We start from the raw sequence: 25,190 nt of genomic DNA, 5'->3' as shown, positions 1-25,190 counted from the left end.
TTTGAGATCACCAACTCCATCACGCCAGAGGTATGGGTTTCCCACTTCAGTCACATTTTTTGGGTAATATTCATAGAAACATTACACATGAGACCCTCTCTAATTCCTCAGACTGACCTCCTGTTTCCCCCAAAGAAATTGGGGACCTGATTCATGTGATGATTTGTGTTTTTATGTGTATTAGAATGGGTTTTGTAGTCATAATATTGTCTTGACAGCATCCATCTTGATTTAAAGTCTGCTCTGTAGTAGGAAAGTTTTTCATGCTGTTTCAGAGAAGCTTCGCTCTCTGGTTATCTCGTTGCTAAGATGAGTAGAGAGCAGAGACTTTCGTAGTCAAAATAATTCTGCCACAAAACATGATAACAACTCTCAAGCTCCCATGAGAAAGTTAGGCGGGACAACAAGACCCAGGAGGGGGTGTTCCTTATGAAGCATTCTGGGAAGGAGAAGGAAGTTGGAAAGAAGTTGGAAAAAGATGGAGTTTGACTGAGAAAGGACAGACACATGCTTTTTCCCAAAATGGATTATAACTGGAATCTAACTTTTCCTGGTGGATCATGGACCATGGAATCACAGGAACATAAGAATGACTATGCTTATGCATTATTCTAGTTTAGAATGCTTTTAATTATTTTATTTTTCCAGCTGGAGTGGTGGGGGTGATCTGTCTGCCTTGTTATGAAAATGTTTCTAACTGAATTACTTTGCAATAATCTGAATTCTTTTCTGAACCATCCTTTTTTAAATAAAAAAGTAATGATTTAGAATTGCATGCATTGGTTTCTTGAACAGACTAGTCTTTCTGATTTGGCCATGTGTATTTGCTACCTGATATAGAGCCCAGATTAGCCTGAGTCTAAACTCATGCATTTGTCTCTGTGTGTGTTGCTTTTCTTAATAAAGGAGGTGGATTTGAGGAAGAAGTGTTAGTCAGGGCCTAGCTAAGAGTCTTGGGCTCATCTTAGCTTCTAAAGGACTGACTAAACTTTGGAATCTCTCCATTCTCCGGCACCCCGTATTTCCTTGGAGATGGGGGATTGCTGACAATTCAAACTCTTTGGAATGGCAAGGCTCCCGGTGAAGGTATGATTCCCCCCTGAGGTTTTTGCTATTGACATTCAGTGGTGGTCTCCCATCCTAGCCAGTCTATTCACCTACATTAATAGTACAGGCAACCTTCCCACAGGTTGGCAAACTAGCATTGTTGTGCCAAGTTTTAAGAAAGGCAATCCTCTAGATCCTTGTAACTTTAGACCTATCAGTCTTCTCAATGTGGCCTCTAAGCTCTATGATAGATACCTCTTGAATAGGCTTCTAGATTGGGACAACAAACATTCTATCATCTTCGAAGAACAGGCAGGCTTCAGAAAAGGCAGAAGTACAATAGATCAAGCCTTTGTTTTACATCATGTAATTAGTAAATAAACCAAACCTCCAAACAAATATCTTTACGCTGCATTTGTGGATTTTCCATCAGCCTTTGACCTGATAGATAGAGAACGCCTATGGTATAAATTGGGAAAAACAAACATTGATAAGAGACTCCTGTGGCTCATACAGCAACTACACTACATGAAGAAAATACGATGCAAGTGCATATAGGCTTACAGGGAGCTCTATTACAACAGGTTCACATTAGTCGAGGGGTGAAACAAGGTTGTATTTTAGCACCTTTTCTCTTCAACTTTTATATAGCCTTATCCCTCAAATGGCTTCCCCCACATTCTTCCCTCCAGCCATTGGCTGTAGGAAGATCTCAATACTGTTTTATGCTGATGACCTGGTCTTGCTATCTTTGAATAAAATTGGTCTTAAAAGAATGCTGTCCAAATTTGGGCAGCTCTGTAAAGAGGAACGGCTAACAATAAACTATACCAAAACAAAAATCATGGTCTGTGGGAAGAGAGCCCCTAAACATAACTGGTCATTGGATGGGCATGCTATTGAGCAGGTACACTCATTTAAATATTTGGGCCTTCAATTTTGTGAGAAATTCTCCTGGAGATAGCATTTAAATGCTACCATCTTATTGAGCACCAGATCAATAGGGCAATTAAAAAGATTTTTCTACAGCAGAGGAGGCCAGCTGGTAAATCCTGCTCTCATGGTGTTCGTTGTCAAAATTCTAGCACAAATGCTCTACGGGACAGAACTGTGGGGAGAGGCAGCCAAACCCAAATTAGAAATCCTGCAGAACAAATTCATGAGGTGGATACTGGGGCTCCCTCCAGGAACTCCTTCGGCTCACCTCAGAGTTGAGTTAGGCCTACCCTCAATTGCCACTAGAATCGATCTGGCTTATCTTAGATATTGGCATAGACTGAACAGTTTGGAGGACTCCTCCCTGACAAAGTGCTGCTGGTTAGAACAACTAAAGTCTGGTGGATAGGCACAACAGTGTCACCAAAAATTAAAGGTCCACAACCTTCTGATGGAAAAGTTCCTTAGTTTAAGCTCTCGCAACCTTAGGAACTGGATCTTTGATCTTGATGCTAGTCAGGATAGGGCGGCTATTGTTGGTTCCCGTTTTTCTACCTGGTATCCCCAATTTCAGGTGAATCATGCAAAACCAAATTATTTTGAGTCATTGATTTTCGCCAGATTCGCAGAGCTTTTACAGAACTTAGATTTGGACATATGACCTCAGCATACCTTGAAGGGAGATATAAAGGAAGCCCAGTTGAGGAACGAAAATGTGTCTTCGGCTGCAACCAAATTGAGGATCTAACTCATTACCTACTGTTCTGTCCTCTCTATAAAAATCCTAGAGAAAGATTTCTGTCACCCATCATTCAGATGTATTTTAACTGTAATACCACTGAAACAGTAGTAGGATTGCTTGCTGATACACAGTTGCACATTACATATGCTGTAGCACAATTTGCACTAGCAGCTAAGAATCTGAGGCTTCAATTTGTCAGGGATCATAATGCCACATAAATGCTGAATACAGTGGATTGACGTTTTATGTTATGACAATATTCTTATACAAAGTTTTATTGGTTTTATTGGTTTTAATGGTTTTAATTGTTTTAAGGTAATTACCTGTTTTAATTGGATTTTATCTGCTACAGTAGTCAGTACATTGTAAAGGTCTATGGCCAGAAACAATAAAGTTTATATGTATGTATAAATCCCCTGGACAGTATGGAAGAACTATTGGGAACAATAGAGTTTGGAGCTGTGGCATGACTTAAAATAAATTACCAAAAAATGAAATTTCTGACTGAAAATATGAATAGAGAGGAGTTGGAAAAACTGATAATAAAAACTTGTTTTAAGGAGGTCGTCTTAGTCGTTTAGTCGTTTAGTCATGTCCGACTCTTCGTGACCCCATGGACCAGAGCACGCCAGGCCCTCCTATCTTCCACTGCCTCCCGGAGTTGTGTCAAATTCATGTTGGTTGCTTCGCAGATACTGTCCAGCCATCTCATCCTCTGTCGTCCCCTTCTCCTCTTGCCGTCACACTTTCCTAACATCAAGGTCTTTTCCAAGGAGTCTTCTCTTCTCATGAGATGGCCAAAGTACTGGAGCCTCAGCTTCAGGATCTGTCCTTCCAGTGAGCACTCAGGGTTGATTTCCTTTAGAATTGATAGGTTTGTTCTCCTTGCAGTCCAGGGGACTCTCAAGAGTCTCCTCCAGCACCACAATTCAAAGGCATCGATTCTTCGGCAGTCTGCTTTCTTTATGGTCCAGCTCTCACTTCCATACATCATGACAGGAAAAACCATAGCTTTCACTATTCGGACTTTTGTTGGCAAGGTGATGTCTCTGCTTTTTAAGATGCTGTCGAGGTTTGTCATCGCTTTCCTCCCAAGAAGCAGGCGTCTTTTAATTTCGTGGCTGCTATCTCCATCTGCAGTGATCATGGAGCCCAAGAAAATAAAATCTGTCACTGCCTCCATATCTTCCCCTTCTATTTACCAGGAGGTGATGGGACCAGTGGCCATGATTTTAGTTTTTTTGATGTTGAGTTTAAGACCGTTTTTTGCACTCTCCTCTTTCACCCTCATTACAAGGTTCTTTAATTCCTCCTCACTTTCTGCCATCAGAATGGTATCATCTGCATATCGGAGGTTGTTGATATTTCTTCCGGCAATCTTAATTCCGTCTTGGGATTCCTCCAGTCCAGCCTTCCGCATGATGTATTCTGCATATGTTAAATAAGCCGGGGGACAATATACAGCCTTGTCGTACTCCTTTCCCAATTTTGAACCAATCAGTTGTTCCATATCCAGTTCTAACTGTTGCTTCTTGTCCCACGTATAAGTTTCTAAGGAGGTAAATAAGGTGTTGGGACACTCCCATTTCTTTAAGGACTTGCCATAGTTAGCTGTGGTCCACACAGTCAAAGGCTTTTGCATAGTCAATGAAGCAGAAGTAGATATTTTTCTGGAACTCTCTGGCTTTCTCTATAATCCAGCGCATGTTAGCAATTTGGTCTTGAGTTCCTCTGCCCCTTTGGAATCCAGCTTGTACTTCTGGGAATTCTCGGTCCACATACTGCTGAAGCCTACCTTGGATTTTGAGCATAACCTTGCTAGCGTGGGAAATGAGTGCAATTGTACGGTAGTTGGAGCATTCTTTGACACTGCCCTTCTTGGGGATTGGTATGTAGACTGATCTTTTCCAGTCCTCTGGCCACTGTTGAGTTTTCCAAACTTGCTGGTATATTGAATGTAGCACCTTAACAGCATCCTCTTTTAAGATTTTAAATAGTTCAACTGGAATGTCATCACCTCCACTGGCCTTGTTGTTAGCCAGACTTTCTAAGGCCCACTTGACTTCACTCTCCAGGATGTCTGGCTCAAGGTCAGCAACTACATTTTCTGGGTTGTCCGGGATATCCAAATCTTTCTGATATAATCCCTCTGTGTATTCTTGCCACCTCTTCTTGATGTCTTCTGCTTCCGTTAGGTCCCTCCCATTCTTGTCCTTTATCATGTTCATCTTTGCGCAAAATATTCCTCTAATATCTCCAATTTTCCTGAACAGATCTCTGGTTTTTCCTTTTCTATTATTTTCCTCTATTTCTTTGCATTGTTAATCTCTCCTTGCTATTCTTTGGAAGTCTGCATTCAATTTTCTGTAGCTTTCCCTATCTCCCTTGCATTTTGTTTCCCTTCTCCTCTCTGCTATTTGTAAGGCCTCGTTGGACAGCCACTTTGCTTTCTTGCATTTCCTTTTCTTTGGGATGGTTTTTGTTGCTGCCTCCTGTACAATGTTACGAGCCTCTATCCAAAGTTCTTCAGGCACTCTGTCCACTAAATCGAGTTCCTTAAATCTGTTCTTTACTTCCACTGTGTATTCATAAGGGATTTGGTTTAGATTATACCTGAGTACCCCAGTGGTTTTTCCTACTCTCTTCAGTTTAAGCTTGAATTTTGCTATGAGAAGCTGATGATCAGAGCCGTAGTCAGCTCCAGGTCTTGTTTTTGCTGACTGTATAGAGCTTCTCCATCTTTGGCTGCAGAGAATATAATCAATCTGATTTCGATATTGCCCATCTGGTGCTTTCCATGTATAGAGTCGCCTCTTATGTTGTTGGAAAAGAGTGTTTGTGATGACCAGCTTGTTCTCTTGACAAAACTCTATTAGCCTTTGCCCTGCTTCATTCTGAACTCCAAGGCCAAACTTCCCTGTTGTTCCTTTTATCTCTTGGCTCCCTACTTTAGCATTCCAGTCCCCTAGAATGAGAAGAACATCTTTCTTTGGTGTCAGTTCTAGAAGGTGTTGTAAATCTTCATAAAATTGTTCAATTTCAGTCTCCTCAGCAATGGTGGTTGGTGCATAAACTTGGATTATTGTGATGTTGAAAGGTCTGCCTTGGATTCGTATTGACATCATTCTATCATTTTTGAGATTGTATCCCATTACAGCTTTTCCCACTCTTTTGTTGACTATGAAGGCTACTCCATTCCTTCTACGGGATTCTTGCCCACAATAGTAGATATGATAATCATCTGAGCTGAATTCGCCCATTCCTGTCCATTTTAGTTCACTGATGCCCAGGATGTCAATGTTTATTCTTGCCATCTCCTGTTTGACCACCTCCAGCTTCCCAAGGTTCATAGATCTTACATTCCAGGTTCCTATGCAGTATTTTTCTTTGCAGCATCGAACTTTCCTTTTACTTCCAGGCACGTCCACAGCTGAGCGTCCTTTCGGCTTTGGCACAATCACTTCATTAACTCTGGAGCTACTTGTACTTGTCCTCCGCTCTTCCTCAGTAGCATGTTGGACGCCTTTCGACCTGAGGGGCCCATCTTCCAGCTTTATATCTTTTAGCCTTTTGTTTCTGATCATGGAGCGTTCTTGGCAAAGAGTGGCATTGCCATTTCCTACTCCAGGTGGATTGCGTTTAGTCGGAACTCTCCACTATGTCCTGTCCGTCTTGGGTGTCCCTGCACGACATAGCCCATAGCTTCTCTGAGTTACTCAAGCCCCTTTGCCACGACAAGGCAGCAATCCATGAAGGAGTTTAAGGAGGTAGAAAAGGTTAAATGTTTAGGAGTCACTATTACAAAAAAGACAAGTAATTTGATGAAAGAAAATTGTCTCTCAATCCAGAAAGAAATACAGAGAGATTTGGAAGATTGGAATAAACTACAAATCTCAATGATGGGATGAATCTTGATAATAAAGATGAACATTTTAGCAAAATTGCTATTTTTTATTTTATCTTTGAGGAATATAGACTATACAGGCATTACTTTTTTTCAGGGCACAGAATATCATCTTGCTTGGAGGACATGAATAAGGATAAGTCTGACTTTTAAGAGATGTGTCTTTCTGTATTGTCAGCTTTTTCAAAGTGGTTGTGTAAACATATGCATCTTTGCTATAAGTCAGACCCAAAGGAAGGGAACTGTTCCAAAACCCAGAGTGCAATACAATAATGTGCTTCATTCATAACCTTTTATTTCTTATAGTTGTGTTGCAAAGCATATGCTCTCTCCCTGTCCTGCCACAAAGAAAGCCACAGTTTGCTTCCCTTTACTCTCTGTCTCCACAGCTGCATCCAGAGTAGTTGTGAAGAGCATGTTACCTGTGTGCTGCCACTTATCCCTCATGCTGATGCCACCAATTGCAGTGACAGCCACCAAGGCCGCATGGAATGTGAAATTACTTGTGAAAAAGGTTATGTCCTCCATGACAGCCATGGGCAATTGCTGCAACCTGGACAGGTGAGTTATATCATTTCAGATGTAGTCCACTAAAATATGTTAATTTGTTTTGCTAGATCACTAATAGATCACTGCCCTACACTTCTTCCTAAGAAATAACTATCTTTTTTGGCATCAAAATATATATATTGGCACTAGTTGCACCAATACTGGGGATGGTGGCCTTGATGAAGGCTTGATATGTATTGGCAAAGCTGATGGAATAGCTGAATGTTTATGAGTATTCTGTCCATCTCCTGAGAAGTTCTATCATGTCCCCAATATTTTCAGTAACCTGATTTTGTACAATGAAGAGGACCTGGTCACTTGTTATCTAAATGTAAGGAGCCCACACATTGAGGGTAACATAAGCCGCCTAGAGTAGTCCTTCGCGACTAGATAGGCGGGATATAAATAAAATAAATAGAATAGAATAAAGGAGGCTGCTATGTCTGTGTGGCCTGTTCCACTTCAACCCCAGAGCCATAATTTGGAGTGGAGGCTACTGGCTAATGTGGAAAGGCTACTTAGATACAGCACACACACACCCATCTTCACACTGTCACTTTCATGTACTGAACGGAACAAAGGATATGGGCAAGGCTGGCATTCACCCCTGAATGTGAAAGAGCTTCACTTGTTTAGTGAGTATGGCTAGTAAGCAGCTAATTAAGATGGAAGATCTTCCACAGAATGATTAAAGCAAGGGAGTGAAATGGCTTCAAAAATAGTTTATTCTGTTGCTTGAAGCATGCATTTGCAAATAAATAGATTGTTGGGTTCACAGATCTCTGTGAATCATTCTCCTGCTTCATTTCTGTCCTCTAGACTAAATTTTCGAACAGCATTTGTTTCTGCCTTGTTTACTACTTTTGCATTCCAATCACCTATGATTAAAAGTGTTTCTTATTTTAGTGTGATCAATTTCTTTCTGCATGTATTCGCGAAGGCTTCTGCATGTTTACATAAAAGCTTTCAATTTAATCTTCTTCTGTATTTACAACATAGACCTGAATGATGGTTATGTTGATAGGTTTTCCCAGAAGTCTGATGGATTTTTATTCACTCAGATGCTGAATCATAGCCCCTAACTGCCTGTGCTACATCTTGTCTAAGTATTGGAGCCAATGTTTTTCTTCAGAATTTGTCATTTTGAGACTAGAACACTTTGTAGTTGTCTGATGGAAAGTATCCCTTGTGTGTCACATTTATTTTATGCATTTTAATTGTTTATATATATTTGTATTAGATGTCAAATAGTATCTTTTAAGAGTGGTTTAATTTCTTTTTGTGGGTAAACCTGATAGGCTATGAAGTGATAAAATATTTCTATTCAAAAATATCTCATTCTAATCCAGTTCAGTTCACTGAAACAAAGCACACATTCCATTTCTTCATTTATTTTTTCCAATTTACCTTGATTCATACTTCTCACATTCCACATTCCAATTTTATGAGTTGTGCAGCATCAGATTTTTCTTTCAACTCTGTGCACTCTAGCCAGTAGTGGTTAACCCACTGCCTTCCTCTGCACAGTACTAACAAAAGTTATCTTGATGTTAGCACTGTTGCCTCCTCTGCCAATGTCACCTTCAGCTACTGCTGCTGCCCAGTAGCTGCCCCCATCACCTCTGGAATTATTCATTCTCTTTTGCTGATGTGTCCATTATTCCTGAAGAGGGTGAATGCAGCTTAGTCTGGTGCCTCAGCTTGATCTTGGGTGAATCCTGGTTGAAAGTTGAATCCTGGTTTTTCATGTGTGACTTGAGAAAACATCAGAGGTAAAAGAACTCATTTTCTTCCAGTCTGTAAACTGCAGTCAATCATTGTTGAAAAACAGAGGATGGCTTAAGAAGGGTTTGAGGGACACATTAGGTGGGAATAATCTTGATTTCCATTCAGCCTAATTCATTAAGAGAGTTTTTAAAAATGGATTTCCTGTGTGTATTGGAATACTTTTATTTCTATGGAGAAACTGAATAGTTTTTCCAAAGTTCCCCTTGGTGATTCAAGTGGTAACTACACGTGTGGATAAATTAAAAAATGAACTGCAATATATGGAAAAAAAATAGCTGATTCACCAAATATCCATCATTTCGTATTTGTCAGTTGTGGAGACCCCAGTGAATATGAAGGGACAAATATTTACCTGTTCTTTAATTCATAGGAGGAGAGGGAAGATTAGTCTGTCAGAATAGGGGCTTCCATTCCAGCAGCCTAGCCTTCTCTCTCTTTCTGTGGGCTTGCCGAACAGCTGATTGGCGGGCTCATAGGCAGAGAGAGAAAGACTGGTCTGTAGGAACAGAAGCCATGAACACGGCAGCAGCATCAGAGGTGGTATTATGGAGGTGGTGGCAGAGGCAGCAGGACAAGGTAGGGAGGTGATGGTGCAGTGGGAAGGGAGCAGGATCAGGCCATGGGGGGATTCAGCTTTTTTTTTAGACAGACAGCCATGTGCTGTCTAAAAAACAAACAAGGACTGACAAGGACTGGTTCATCAATAAAACATTATTAAATTCATGGTTTGTCAAACTCGACTGTAACAGCCACCCTCACACTTCACAGAGTGGTTGCTACTTCACTTCAAAAACCTCTGCTGCCACCAACTTATCCTTAAAAAAAATCATAAAAGGACAAGTATATCTTTGAAAACAAAAACTGGTTTATTGATTACAGAAAATAAAAACAGTAAATCACTGGTAAAGAATCAATTAGTCAATCACTGTTAATAAACACTGGCTCACACAGACTATTTCTCCACTGACAGGCTCACTCACTCACTCTAACTACTAATCACTTTAAACTCTCAGCTCAAACTCTCATCTCCAATCTCCCTCACACACTCTTCACCCCCCTTTTTATACTAGCTCCTCCCCTTAAGTTCCACCCTCCATCACACCATAGGCTGATGACTCACTGCCCAGCTGTGACGGACATGTGATGTTATGTCTGCCCGTTACAATACCTCCCCCCTTAATAAGTTGTTTTTGTGGGGGAAAGCTAAAGTGCTTTTCTCCAAAAACAACGAGGAGCAATATACAAAAATTACATTCCCCCAACATTACACACACATGTACCCAAAATGTTTAACAGTTCAATAGCAGAAAAAGTCATACAATATAACACTTTTCCTTCTTATTACTTTAAAAACTTTAAACAATTAATATTCCTTATACTCTAAGCATTTTTATTAATTCCAAAAATATACTTTACCTTATCACTTTATATTTTATAATTAATTTTCATTAAATTTATTAACTTTACAGTAATCACCATTATGCCACTTATAAACACTTTAAACCATTCTTAGAGTGCAAATTTTTCTTTTCCATCTTCAGTCGTCGGGTTGTCTAGAGAGGGCATCTGCAGCACAGTTCTGAGTCCTTTTGACCACTCGAACCTCAAAGTCGAAGTCCTGCAAGATCAAAGCCCACCTCATCAGTTTACTGTTGTTGGCCTTCATAGTCCTTAGCCACAACAGTGGGGAGTGGTCAGTACAGAGGATGAAATGTCTCCCCCAAATATATGGTTTCAGTTTCCGGACCGCGAACAAAATGGCAAGACACCCCTTCTCGATGGTGGACAGGTGTTTCTCCCCTTTCTGTAGCTTCTTGCTCAGGTAGGCCACCGGATGAAGGTCTCCGCAGTCGTCACTCTGGCACAGCACGGCTCCTAACCCGGAGTTGGACGCATCTGTGAAGACGGTAAACTCACGATCGAAGTCTGGCGCTCGCAACACGGGGTTGGTGATTAACGCCTCCTTCAGCTTCCCAAACGCCTCCTCACAGCTTCTGGACCACTGGATACTGTCAGCACTCTTCTTGCACGTCAGTTCCGTCAGTGGTGCTGCTATCTCGCTGAACCTAGGGATAAATCTCCTATAGTAGCCTACCAGCCCAAGAAAAGATCTAACTTTCTTCTTGGTGGTGGGTCTAGGCCAACTACTTATAGCATCTACTTTTGCTTCCAGGGGTTTGATTACACCTCCCCCTACCACATGACCTAAGTACTTCATTTCAGGGCTACCCAGCTGGCATTTGCTTGCTTTCACTGTTAGCCCTACTGCCTTTAACCTTTGCAGCACTACTTCTAAGTGACAAAGGTGATCCTCCCAGGTGTTACTGAAGATCCCTATGTCGTCGATGTAAGCTACGGTAAAGTCGCTAAGCCCTTGCAAAGTTTTGTCCATAAGCCTTTGGAAAGTAGCTGGTGAATTCCTTAACCCAAAACTTAGGACACGAAACTCAAATAGGCCAAAAGGGCTACAAAATGTAGTTTTCTCCTGATCCTTGTGGTCAATTCGCACTTGCCAAAACCCTTTGTTCAGGTCTAGGCAGGAAATAAACCTACATCCCCTATGGTTTCTATCAGGTTGTCCAATCTGGGCATAGGGTAAGCATCTGGCTTGGTTACTAGATTAAGCTTTCTATACTCAACCCAGAACCGAATACTCCCATCTGGTTTATCTACCAGGACTATAGGAGCAGACCAAGGGCTTGATGATGGTGCGAGCAAACACGGAGTTCGAAAACATCCGCGTAAGCCTGGACAGAGAGCAATCAGGAGTTTGCACATGCTAAAATGGGCTGAGTGAGTCCAAGCTCAGCTAGCCATGCTACAACACTCCATCTTACAAGTCTGCCCACATAAGAACACCCTTGTACTCTCAGATATTATTGTGAAAAGATCAAGTGGGCTTTGTAGTCCTTAGACTTAACTTGCACCACTGGCTGGACTCCTTAAGTATGCTAGGCCGAGGCAGCACTGTCAGATGACCCTAAGACAAGTGTACTGTTCAGAAAACCAATTGAGTTTTATAATCTTTAATTTATTAAAGAATAAGCATGTTACTAGGTATCAAAACCAAACTAAGTTAAGGCAAGTAAATAAGCATTGTGTTAGTTATTTACAACTCTGTAGTGAGGCGAAGAAAACATGAAAAATAGAAAAGTGTTCAAAAACCTTACAAAAATACAAAAAGCCATTAAAAAGAGTAACAACAGTTCCAGTCCAGTAATTCATTAGTAAAAACAAAATAATCCAAGTAGGTTATAAAAAGGCTATAGTCCTCAGTGATCCTGTAGAACAAAAATCCTGTACTAAAAAGAAAAATTCAGTAAAAGTCCCATTGTCCTTAGGAAAGTCCAAGAGTATAGTCCATATGAAGTATTTCAAGAAAAGAAGTCCATAAAGGGTATTCCATAGGTAACAGTCCATAGGAAATAGTCCATGCATAGTCCTTAGGGAAAAGCCCATAAGTCCAAGGGTAATCCAATATAGTACAAAGATCAGTCCATGTAAAGGTTAGTCCTGTGTGTCATGAATGACTGAAGTGTCGGTCTTGAAAGACAATGTCCATAGGCAAAAAGTTCCTTTTTCAAGAGTAACTGACAAGGGCTTATCGCACCTTCCCACGATGTCATCCAATCAGAGTTCGTTACTAGGCAAACAGTCCTGTTGCACCACATGACTTCTTTCCCATAAACACCAGATGTTATTTGGGTTTACTGTGGTTTCGCAGAAAGTCACAAGAATTCCCATCTAATCACACCGAGTCCTTTTCTCAGGCTATCAGAATAACATTCTCTCTGCTCGCCTAGAAAACAACCTGTTAGCATAGCAAAGATACTTTATACAAAGAAACAAGATGGAACCTCTCTTGCTCATTTCTCAGTTACAAACCCCATATTCCTTACAAGATTTTAACTCAAAAACCCATCTCATCACAGATGGAACAATAATATTTTCTTTCAGCATCTCATCCAGCTTGTCAACATGGCCCGGTGACTCCATATGGAGTTACTGCCTGTGGGGGTGCATCTCCTGTATCTATCTTGTGCACCACTCCCTTGGCTAACCCAGGCTTGTTAGAAAAAACATGTTGGTACTTTGTAACCAAATATCTTAGTTCACTCTGCTGCTCTTGGGAGAGTACAGGGCTGATTTTAACTTCCTCAGGGTTGTACTTAACTTTCCCTCTCCCTTCCCAATAAGGCAAGTCATGTTCCTCCTTATCAGCAGCTTTCATTGCAAATAACACCCTATTTTCCTCTCTAAAATACGGTTTAATCATGTTCACATGAACCACTCTCCTGCCTGGTTGTTCATCTTCTTCAATGATATAATTAAGATCATTCATTTTAGCAATAATTCTGTATGGCCCTGCCCAGTTCAATTGTAATTTGTTTCCCTTGACAGGCCTCAGCATCAGCACCTCATCCCCAGGGTTAAAACTTTGTTCTCTGGCTTTTTGATCATACCAGACTTTCTGTTTGTTTTTCTGTGCTCATAGATTTTCAGCTGCTAATTCTAAATTTCTCTTCAGGGTGTTCAATAGGGTGTCTATATATGAGACTACGTTCTGAGGATCATCTTCTTTGATTTGCTCCCAATCCTGTCTAATTAAATCAAGGGGTCCTCTCACCTTCCTCCCAAACAGCAATTCAAATGGACTGAATTCTGTACTGTCCTGGGGTACTGATCTATATGCATATAACAGTAACTGCAATCTCTGGTCCCAATTATTAGGGTTTTCAGCAGAATAGGCCCTAATCATGCGCATCAGGGTACCATTAAATTTTTCTGTTAACCCGTTAGATTGCGGATGATATGGGGAAGTACTTAAATGTTTGATACCACATATTTGCCATAGTCTCTGCATGAGTTTTGAGGTGAAAGATGTTCCTAGGTCAGTCACGATCTCTGAAGCAAAGCCCATTCGACTCATATAACTCAGCAGGGCATCAGCCACTGTGTGAGTCTCAATATTACTAAGGGGAATAGCCTCTGGATATCATGTGGCATGGTCCACAATAGTTAGGATAAATCTGTTTCCCCTTTTTGTGACCCTAGGCAACAGCCCTATAATATCCACGCCAATACATTGAAATGGGGTAGAGATTACGGGTAATGGGCACAACTTTGCCTTTGTTTTGACCCGGTTATTACCCTGTCTCTGGCAAATATCGCAACTCTGGCAGAAACTTAATCTGCTTTCCTATCTCTGGCCAATAGAAGTTTTGTGTTATTCTTTGTTTGGTTTTATTGATTCCTAGATGTGCAGCAAATATGTCAGAATATCCCCTTTCTAATATCATCTGGCGGTATTTTACAGGCACTACCAACTGCTTTCAAATATCTTCTCCCCCTTTTAAGGGATTTACCAGTGTTTCTCTGTACAGTAATCCCTGCTTAATGTGGAATCTTTCAGGTGTTTCAGGGGTTAACTGTATTCCAGACACTTTCTCAAAGCAGCTTCTTAATGTGGGGTCTGCTTGTTGTTCTTGGGAAAAAGTATTGTATTGTGACATATCAAGTATAATTATCTCAGCAGTGTTTTTATTGTCAGTCATTTCTACCCCCTGACTGTCACTTTTTCCCTCATCGGTCTCTGTCTGCTCATGTTGTGAACTTGTTATAACCAGAACTCTCTTAACATGCTCAGAGAGGTCTGTACCGATTAAAATAGCTGATGGCAACTGTGAGGAAATTCCTACACGCCAATTTCCCTGCCATCCCTGATAATGAATTGGCACTTCAGCCACAGGCAAGATAATAGTTTCTTGTCCTATTCCTTTCACTGCCATGTGTTCTTCTGGTAATATGTATTTGTGTGGTACAATATCTGGATGACATAAGGTCACCTGTGAGCAGGAATCTTTCAGCGCCATGTAGTTGTTATCTAAAATACCAATATTGTCCCCAGCCGTTTCAAATAATTTGTGATCCATTCTAATCAAAAAGCAGTGCCTGATCTCAGCCAAAGGAATACTAGATTCACTCTCCTCGTCTGGAGAAGATAGCTCTGCTGGCGTTGCCATGGCTACTGACTGCTCATCTATTGTATCAACTTGACCCTGCTGGACACAGAAAACAGCTTTAGGCTTGCTTAAATTTACTTTCTGTGGTAAAAATTCTTTATTTTCTCTGCCTCTACCACACTGGGATGCAATGTGACCTTTCTCATTACATTTGAAGCATTCCAAGCACTCCATTGTTCATTTCCCTCCCCTTTTACTACTTTTCCCTCCAAATTTTGCCCTCTAGCTTGGCTCTGTTCTGAGGCTTTTCCCACAAAATGGCCGCCAACCCTCTGCTGGTCTTTAAACTGTCCTCTAGGAGATTTATTAGAGTCCTCCCAAGTTTTCCTCATACTTTTCCCCCCAGAAAAGCTGGTTTTTCGTATCTGGGAAATGAAATCAGCAACCTCTCCTGCATCTTTCAAATTTTTCGGTCTCATGTCCTTGACCAAATATTTTAGTTCACCATGTAAGAGGGAATAAAACTGTTCTAATCCAATAATATCCTTCAGCTGCTGAATTGTCTGAACCCCCTCTTGCGACAGCCATTTTTCCAAACATCTGGACTAGTTTGCCCCCAATTGTGAGTAGGATTCATCAGGTTTTTTAGTTAGTGATCTGAATTTTTGCCTCAGATGTTCTGCGTTTATGCCATACCTGGCGAACACTAACTTTTTGAATTCTGTGTAATCTTTGATTAATTCAATTGGCATCTCCGCGTATATTTCAGCGAGGCCTCCACTAATTTGGGATCTCAATATAATCATCTTTTCAGATTCCCTCACTTGGAAATCTTTACACGCTCTTTCAAACATCACAAGGAATGATTCTGGATCATCTCCTTTTCTAAAAGTTGGGAATTTCTTTAGATCTGCTTTAGATAACTGATTACTCTCAGAGTTATCTCCTCTATTATTATTATTATTGTTTTGATTTGCCAATTCTAGCCTCCTGAGTTCAAAAGACATACGTTCTTTCTCTAGGGCAATCTCCATTTCCCTCTGCCTCAGTCTTTGGCCTGCATCTCCATTTTCTCTTTCTCTAATTGAAAGGCCTTTCCTCAGCTTGGGCTTTGGCCTTCATCTCCAGCTCAAATTTCCATTTCTTAAATTCTACTGGGTCTTCCTTTGAGGACTCTCCCTCCTGAGCTGAGGTAAATCCTTCCTCAACATCCCCATTCTCACTGTCTGACCCAGTTGCCATCTCGTAAGGCACTTTCTCAGCTTTCTTTCCCCTGGTCAAGGGCATTTTCCTTTTCTCAGGCTTCTGTTCCAACTTACAAGCTTTGATTTTAAAGCGTACACTTTTTTCCTGTCAGTGAGTCTTCTATAAAGTTGCTGCTCCACCAGCACTGGCAAGCTAGCTACTGTTACCAGGCTTCAGCCTCCAGCTAGGCCTCCCGCCAAAATAGAATTTTCCTTTCTGTCTCAGGCACCAAATCTTAACCACACACACAGCTTCCCCTTGTCTCAGGTTCAGACGCTTTTGAGTTCCCTCAGCCTCACTGCCTTTGGCTCCGCTTTGTCCTCTCTGAGTTTTCTCTAAACTCAGGACAAGCCAGCCAATCTGCCACAGCTTTTGCTTTGGGCAACTCTCCACAGAAATGGTCACCACAGATCCTCCCTATCTTAGTCCCCAGTCTGAGCTTCACCGCCCTTCTACTAGACTTTCTCCCCTGTGAGGTTACTCACGCGTTCACTCAGACGTCCCTGACTAAAATACCCTGCTCTGGGCACCTTTCCAGTACCAGGCTTTACTGGATCCCACGGTTCCCACACGCTGGACACCAATTTATTGTAACAGCCACCCTCACACTTCACAGAGTGGTTGCTACTTCACTTCAAAAACCTCTGCTGCCACCAACTTATCCTTTAAAAAAAATCATAAAAGGACAAGTATATCTTTGAAAACAAAAACTGGTTTATTGATTACAGAAAATAAAAATAGTAAATCACTGGTAAAGAATCAATTAGTCAATCACTGTTAATAAACACTGGCTCACACAGACTATTTCTCCACTGACAGGCTCACTCACTCACTCTAACTACTAATCACTTTAAACTCTCAGCTCAAACTCTCATCTCCAATCTCCCTCACACACTCTTCACCCCCCTTTTTATACTAGTGCCTCCCCTTAAGTTCCACCCTCCGTCACACCATAGGCTGATGACTCACTGCCCAGCTGTGACGGACATGTGATGTTATGTCTGCCCGTTACATCGAGAAACAATGAAGCAAGACAAACCACCATTTTTGCAGTTTGTCCCCATCTCTAGTGGTGACCATATACATTCTTTGTCCTTACCCATCAGACTAAATAGCTGTCTGCTCTGATAAACTACATAATAACAATATGGGTTAGAAATTCCTAATCCAATTTTTAAATTTCCCTTATATTGTATTGTATTTGGTATTCTTTATACCTTTCCTACATGTTTACATTTCTCAATTATTCATTGCTATTTTCAATAGAAGATCCTCTGGTAATTCAACTGGAATTGTTTGGAACAAATAACAAATTTGTGATAGGACAGACAGATTGATGGAAGAGATTTTCCCTAATCATGCAAACTGCCAGGTTAGCTCAGCTAATGCCAGGCCTCCACTAGGAATCCTACAAAATTTCATAGACCTCCTGGGGAAAAATCAGAAGCCTGTGAATCACAATATTTGTGAAAACCACTGATTTGTGGAATATTTGTTTCTTCATATTTGTCGGTCCAGAGACCCTGACGAATATGAAGGAACAAATATTTACCCTTTTTTATTTGTTTCTTCATGTAGGCTGGCTGCTGTAATAGAAACAGGGTTTGTATTCCCACAGCCAGCCTGCTTGTCAATGTCCCACTGATCAGCTGATGGTTGGGTCATTGACAAGCAGGCTGGGTACGGGAAAGCAAACTCTGGTTTCCATTTTCACAGTCAGCCTACTTGTCACTGTTCTGCCAATCAGCTTTTCAGTGGGACATTGTGTTTTAATGACGAATCAACAAATATTCATTAATTTGTTGCTAAAATTTGATGCTTCATCAATTTGTTCATTTGTCAAATTTGATGAATAACGAATTGCAACAAAGCACCATTTTTTTCTGATTCGCCCCATCTCTAGTTCACATATTTATACCTTTATCCACCCTTCACCAACTATAATTTCTTTCCGCTCAGCCAGGTTTTACAATAGTATGAAACTATTGGATGTTCTAACATAATAGAAAATCCCATAGACTTTGCATCTACTCAGATTCCTGGGCTAGGAATAAAGATATTTACAAGCACCTATGTTTTTACTATCTCTTGCCTACCCTAGGAGGTATCTATTTGACAGTTTTGCTAGTTTAGCATTACCATGGTAGTCTTAAAACCTGTATCTCATAGATTTACACTTTCCAAAAGATGGCATAATGAGTTTATAAAATACTCCCTTTTCATTCATTCACCTGTTATTTATGATAATCTCATCTCTAAATTTACAAATCATAACCAAAACATTCAGTTACCAAGATAGTTTATAATTCAGTGACCTTGCTCTGCCAGAACTGGCTAAAACAATGATTCATGTAAACTATTTTTTCATGCCACAAGTTTTAAAAGTACTTTCCCTTTAGGAGCCTTGTAAGACAGTGGTTAAACAGCAGTACTGCAGCCAAAACTCTACTCACAAGCTGGGTTCAGTTCGAGGTACACTCAGCCTTCCAACCTTCCGAGGTTGGTAAATTGAGTACCTGCTTTGCTTGGGGGGTTGTTGTTGTGTAGCCTTTATCAATAAACTGCCCAGGAAGTTCTTTAAGCACAATAAGGTGGTATATAAGCAGAGCAGTTTCCTTTTTTTTAAAGGGCAAATTTCCCTGTACCTTCTTTAATTTTTCTAACTCTGTTAAATGCTCAAAGTTTCAAACTTTTACATAATTACAGCTTCTTTCAGTTATGTACTAAACCAGGAATTTGTTTCACTTAAATAGATGGCTTTATTATCTGTAAATATTCTAGATGTCTTTATCTTGCTTTGATATGACAATTATATGAGACCTAGTCCATGATGGTGGCAAAGAACCTCCATTTAATATGTAATTGAAATGATGTAATAGTGATCTAGCTGAATCTCAGTGCCTTCTGGTTGAGGGCTTTGTCCCAAATCATTTAGGTGTCTGTAAAGTGACTGACTGTCAGGTAGATAATTATTTGTAATTCAAGAAATCAAAAAACCATGTACCTATTTACTACCAACACAGAATGTTTTCAGACTAATTCATCAATTTCTATTGCTGCAAATTGCCAAATTGTTGGAGAGGGGAATATAATAGAACCTGTCCCTTGAATTACCTTCACAATGAGATTCTACCTAAAGTACTTCACAGTTCTGAAAAAGAGCAATGATTCATGATTGGTTCTTGATCTTAGAGATGACACAACTCCTTCATAAAGACAACATTTTGGGGCATGATCTCAATCCAAACTATACTCCCCTTTCTGAGAAGAGGGAATTCCTTTGGCTCTATAGATCTACAAGGTGCATATTTTTTGGTTAAAGAATGTATGACTAAGTGGGCACAAAATATAGGTCATAATATTGATATTGATCAATGGTTGAAAATATGGCAAAGTAATATAAAGCTTACAAGATCAGCTAATTTTAAGGAGAATATATACAAGATGTTTTATAGGTGGCATATGACCCCAGAAAAACTGTCAAAGATGTAAGCAGATGTATCAAATCTGTGTTGGAAATGTGAAGCACAAGCTATTATCATATGTGATGGTCATGTAAAGTAGCGAAACAGTATTGGAAAAGAGTACATGCTATGCTGCAACAAATATTGCTCTGTAAGATGTCATTAACCCCAGAATTGTTTCTATTGAGTATGATACCTGATAACACAGATAAGTCAAAGGAATATATAGTTACTGCAGCCAGAATTCTCTATGCCAAAAATTGGAAAAATCCGAAGGTACCGAAACAAGAAGATCTCATAGAGAAGATACGGGAAATAGCGGAAATGGACATTTTATCAGAAGTGATGAAGGACTGTCCTTTACAAAAGGCAGCAAAAAGATGGGACTTATTCTACAAGTGGATTGAATCAATAGGTAGCCCATGAATAGCATATATTGAAATGAGAACTTAAACCTGGAAGGCGGAAAAGAGTAAATAGAGTAACTTGGAATCTTGATATGGCAATAGGTATAGAATGGATGTTAGTATGTTATTGTTTCTCCTCTTCCCTATTAACCTCAATCCCCCTTTTCCTTTTTGTCACCCCCTTGTTAAAAATAAAAATTTAATTTAAAAGGTGCATATTTTTATGATCAGAAAATATTTGTTTTTCTGTTAGAAACCACCATTATCAGTTTGAAGTACAGTATTCCCATTCAGATTTCCCTCAGCCCTGCACATTTTTACCAAAAAGAGGTGTAAGACCACCTTTTGACATCAGGGATGATGGTGTTTCTGTATATCAACAGTTGGCTGGAGGTAACTTCACTGAGACCCCAGCTACAAAAGAATCTTAATTAATACTGAGAACTCTTACAATAGTTATGACTGAAAATAAGATTAAAAATAAAACACATAAATCCCACCTCATGCTTATACAGCCTATACTTTTATAAAAGCAGTCTTTATTGCCCAAAATGGACCAGTAACACTTTACAGAACAAATATTTTGATTACAAAGGTTTATCATCTCATCTACAACACCACATATGCAGACACATACAAATTGTCCTATGTCTTGATTGTAGTGGTCTTATTTGCCCACCCAATCCCGGAATAAAGACGCGAGACAGTAATATGGATTAAATGCGGGCCACACTTTATTGAATCAACATCAAAATTGTATTTGTACAACTTCGCAAAGGAGGGGGCCTGCTGTAGTGCAGAAACAGGTAAAAGGTAGGGGTGTCCAACTACCCCTTGATCAATAAATGGGCAAGTCCCTGGCCCCAGGTTCCCATGCACCTCTGGCATCTTGTCTCAGGCAGTAGATATGGCCAATTGCCATACATATATCAAGAGAACAGAATACACTGGCTGATGTCAGTGCACAAATGGCATGTACATTCACAAATGGTGAGGATGGATTAACCGACTTTGCATTAGTTCCTATGGAAATTAATGCTTTGATTTATGAACCGTGCCTTGACATAAGAACAAAAAACAGCTGGAACGGATTAATCGGTTTTTAATGCATTCCTATGGGAAATGCTGCTTTGACTTACAAACGTTTTGACTTGCAAACACCATTCCAGTATGGATTAAGTTTGTAAATCAAGGCACCACTGTATTCCAAGCAATATAGTGTGAAGGTTCTCACGAATCTCATACCTCTCAATGATTTAGATGTGAAGGTATTCACTACATGGACTACTGCCATATTGTCACACCAAAAAGTGACTGCATAGTTGGCCCAAATGTCGGCCCAAAGCCATAAGGCCCCAAGAATCAGAAAAAATTCCAGCAATGTGAGATCTCGGGTGACTTCGAAGTTCGGAGTCACATCATTCCGTAGGCCATAGGCCTCTAAAGTAGATACCATATCCTGATGAGCCTGCTGCGTCAGAGTGCACCTGGAACTCGGCTCTCAGGCGCAGCTCATCTCTCCAAAATGAAATCCCATTGAAATCCATCCAGAAACTGCAACCAAGTACACAAATCATCTCTCCTTCCCACTGACATTTTTCTCCAATTATATGGCTTCTTTAAACCACTCATGGCTCTGCAAAGCCCTCTCAGAAAAGCCCTACCAGGGGCAATGACTTTACACACAAACTTGAGGTGACTCACCATCTCCTGGAGTTCCATCATTGTCACATGTTTGCGCTGTAACATGTTCCGGATTCAAATCTGCAAATCCGACAATTTAATATCTGGTGTAATATGTAATGCTTACTCCCCAGCCCTGAGGTATTTCCCCATGCTGGTTTACATAGGTGAACATTCTTGCATGCACTGCACACCACCAGGTGGTATTTGATATAAATAATTCTTATGGGAGCATGTTCTCTCCAGGAGCTTTGTTACTAGGCAAAGAGATAATCAGATTAATTTATTTAGTCAGGAATGACTGAGTCCCAGTCAGGGCAGGACGAAAGAGGAAGAGAGTTCAGGTTAAAAAGTGGTTCTGGTTTATTCCCAGCAATAGTATATCTAAAGACTGCAGAAAAATGGGCTTGCCATTGTTTGGTTGTCTAGGACAGTGGTCCCCAACCTTGGGCCTCCAGATGTTCTTGGACGTCAACTCCCAGAAATCCCAGCCAGCAGAGGTGGTGGTGAAGGCTTCTGGGAGCTGTAGTCCAAGAACATCTGGAGGCCCAAGGTTGGAGACCACTGGTCTAGGGCACCAGAATTTATCCTGGGTCCTCTTGACACTAATGACCAGAACCTAGCTGTATTTCTTTCCAAGGTTGCCAGGCCTAGCTCTAATCAAGATTTCCTGAGATGTTCTTCCTTCTTCTGCTGTAGCAAGTTTTTATACTCTCTATGCTGTTGGATATAAAAAGATTAATTTTCTAATGATTCCTCTTGCCTCAGTCTCCTTATTGCTCCTGCCAGAATACATTTCTGGATGGCACACTGAGCATCAAATCATCCTTGATAGCACTGAGTGCCTGCACAAGCAGGCTTAGAAGTTACAATTAAAGGTCTAATTACAGTACTTGAACAATTTTATCAAAAATTCCCAAACAGTCTTGAGGAGATTAAAAATTTTTCTCTTATGGATAGCAACCTGGGGAACATTAGAAATGAATCTATCCATTCTTGTAAATTTCCAGTCCAGCACCACCTTCTCTCTCCCTGATCTATCAGATTTTCCTTAAGTGGCCTCATTATTTATTCTTTTCTAATTGGTATATATAGAGAGAGATAATTGGATTGACATATGATTACTCTCAGGGCTACTAAGAACTTTAAAATGTTCAAAATGAGGCAGTGCTGAGTATGAGAGAATCCTGCCTTTGGGCCAATAAATGTAAATAGGTCTGAAGGGATATCTATATTTGTCCCATTATATATGTGTAGATGGTATTTGTAATTGAAACCAAAGAAGGATTGTCCAGTTTTGTTAACCCTTAAATCCTTAGTAGTTGTAACAGGGAGATAGTCTTCAGATGTAAGTCCAAATTCATCTCCCATTACGTATATAGTTGTTTCCCCCTATTCTGGCATTCATATTGCCTGCTAGCAAAATTGGAGGATCAGTATACCGCTTGAATAGATTTGAGACAGCCTAATTTAGTTCTGATACAGTAGTATTAAGTTACTTTCATGCCTTAAATTTTGTAGGGGCAATACAAATTTAGCAAGAAGAATTTAAAGTAATGTAGAATTAGCTTGTTACTGCTAAGACCAATATTGAGCTCTAGAATATTAGGATTACCATCAACTGAAATTAAAGTTGCCGGGCCCAACCCCTACCTTCCAACTTGGTAGCAGGTAATGAGCAGCATAACCAGGAAGAGAAGGGAGGGCCATGGGCATCACCCAAGTTTCTTGAATAAAAATAATTTCAAATTGAGAGTAAAAATCTTTAAAGCTGGTGAAGACAGTCAATGCTGTTTGCTTCTTCCAGGCATATCACCAGTTTGGCCAACATGTATTATTCCTGCAAAATTGAGTCCTGGACATGGAGGGCTAGCTGAAAGCAATGATGCCTACTAATAACTTTTCATGTGCCAAATCAACCTCTGATAATAATTGTGATAAGAATTTAAGCTGAGCGGGCTTCTAACTAATATGTGAGTGAGCGTCTGTCTGTCTGTCTGTCTGTCTGTCTGTCTGTCTGTCTGTCTGTCTGTCTGTCTGTCTGTCTGTCTATCATCTATCTAATTCACTTTTATACTGCCCATCTGGCTACCCAGGCCATTCTGAGCGGTTTACAATTACAAAATATAAAACAATAATGCACGAACAATCAACAGCAACTGAAACGATGTGAAGACAATAAATAAAATACAATAAAAATAAAACAAACAGAGCATGGCAAAGGGTTGAGCATATAACTATTAAGAGTATCACTGTATCAATGTGGTCTAAAGTCCTGAATAGGCATGTTTTAGTGATCTTTTGAATGTTCCCGATGAAGGGGCCAGGCAAGTTTCAGGCAGGAGGCTATTGCACATTTGTGGGGAGACTACCAAGAAGGTTTGGTTTCTGGTCATCGTTTTCTGGGCGTCCTTTGGGGTCAGGATTCTCAGATGCCCATCCTGGGAAGATCTTATAGACGGGCAGATCTAATTGGAAGGAGGAGTTCTGGCAGATATCAAGGTCCCACGCCGTTTGAGGCCTTATAGGTTAGTACCATCACCTTGAAGCTAGCATGGAAGTGGACAGTTAACCAGTGCAAGGCGGCCAGGGTAGGGAAAATATGTTGGTGTCTCCTTACCCCACTCAACAATCTGGCTGTCAAGCTCTGGACTTGCTGAAGTCTCTGTACCAAGAGCATTGCAGTAGTCTAATCTCAAGACTACCAAGGCATGGACCAGCATAGTGAGGGATCCGATATGAAGGTTGGAGTGCAGTTGGGCAATCGGCCTTAGATGGAAATAGGCGGTGTGAACCACAGATGCTATCTGAGATTCCATAGATAGTGCTGGGTCCAGCAGTGCACCCAAACTGTGCACCTCATCCTTTGCGGAAAGAGTAGCCCTCCTAAAAAAAGGGAAGCACCCAGACCACAAACACTTTTGCGCACATAGACATTTGAAGCCTGTTGATTACATACTGTTGTTCAGTTGCAGGCAAAGTGAAATATCTATCAATTAGGTTTTCTTTCCCTTCAAAGATCATCATAGGCACCATCGGGTTTTCATCTCTTGCTTCCTGAGGACGTCTGGGGAGGGTGTCACTTTTATCTCTGTTTGAGCCATCATTACAAGAGGAGTTCTTGCTTCTATAGCCAGCAGAGTTTGGATTCTTGGATCTCATATTTTCATCCATGGGATCTAGATTTATTAAGTCATGAGATTGTGAGAATTCCTTCTATTGTTGTATCGCTACTTCCCTAAAAGGCCAGTCTTCAATTAAAGGTTGGGTTACAACATTGAAAAAGTGCTTATTTATCTGCAAAAATCTCCCTGTATCGGAGGATAGAGTGCTCAGTAGACAGTCTTGCAAAAGTTACTTTTATCTCAAAAGTGAGATGAGTAAAAAGTGGGTTTTCCAGTTTCTTTATACCTTGAATTGATAGGAAACACACTTGTATGTCTTCAAGGGTTTGCAAAAAAT

At 40.5% G+C, this 25,190-nt stretch overlaps 1 protein-coding gene across 3 annotated transcripts in view; it reads left to right on the top strand.

Annotated features, from left to right (window-relative positions):
- The window catches only part of PAPPA2 (pappalysin 2), a 435,383-nt gene that overhangs the window by 287,230 nt on the left and 122,963 nt on the right, over window positions 1-25,190 (top strand). For all 3 annotated transcript variants that reach the window (XM_072998203.2, XM_072998204.2, XM_072998205.2), the window contains exon 14: window positions 7,019-7,190. In XM_072998203.2, coding sequence (XP_072854304.2) covers window positions 7,019-7,190 — 172 coding nt within the window. The remainder of the gene's footprint in view (window positions 1-7,018; window positions 7,191-25,190) is intronic.

The sequence above is a fragment of the Pogona vitticeps genome, chromosome 4 (assembly GCF_051106095.1).
Source record: "Pogona vitticeps strain Pit_001003342236 chromosome 4, PviZW2.1, whole genome shotgun sequence".
NCBI lineage: Eukaryota > Metazoa > Chordata > Lepidosauria > Squamata > Agamidae > Pogona > Pogona vitticeps.
The sequence above is the reverse complement of the archived record's forward strand: the minus strand, read 5'-3'. Positions and strand labels throughout refer to the sequence as shown.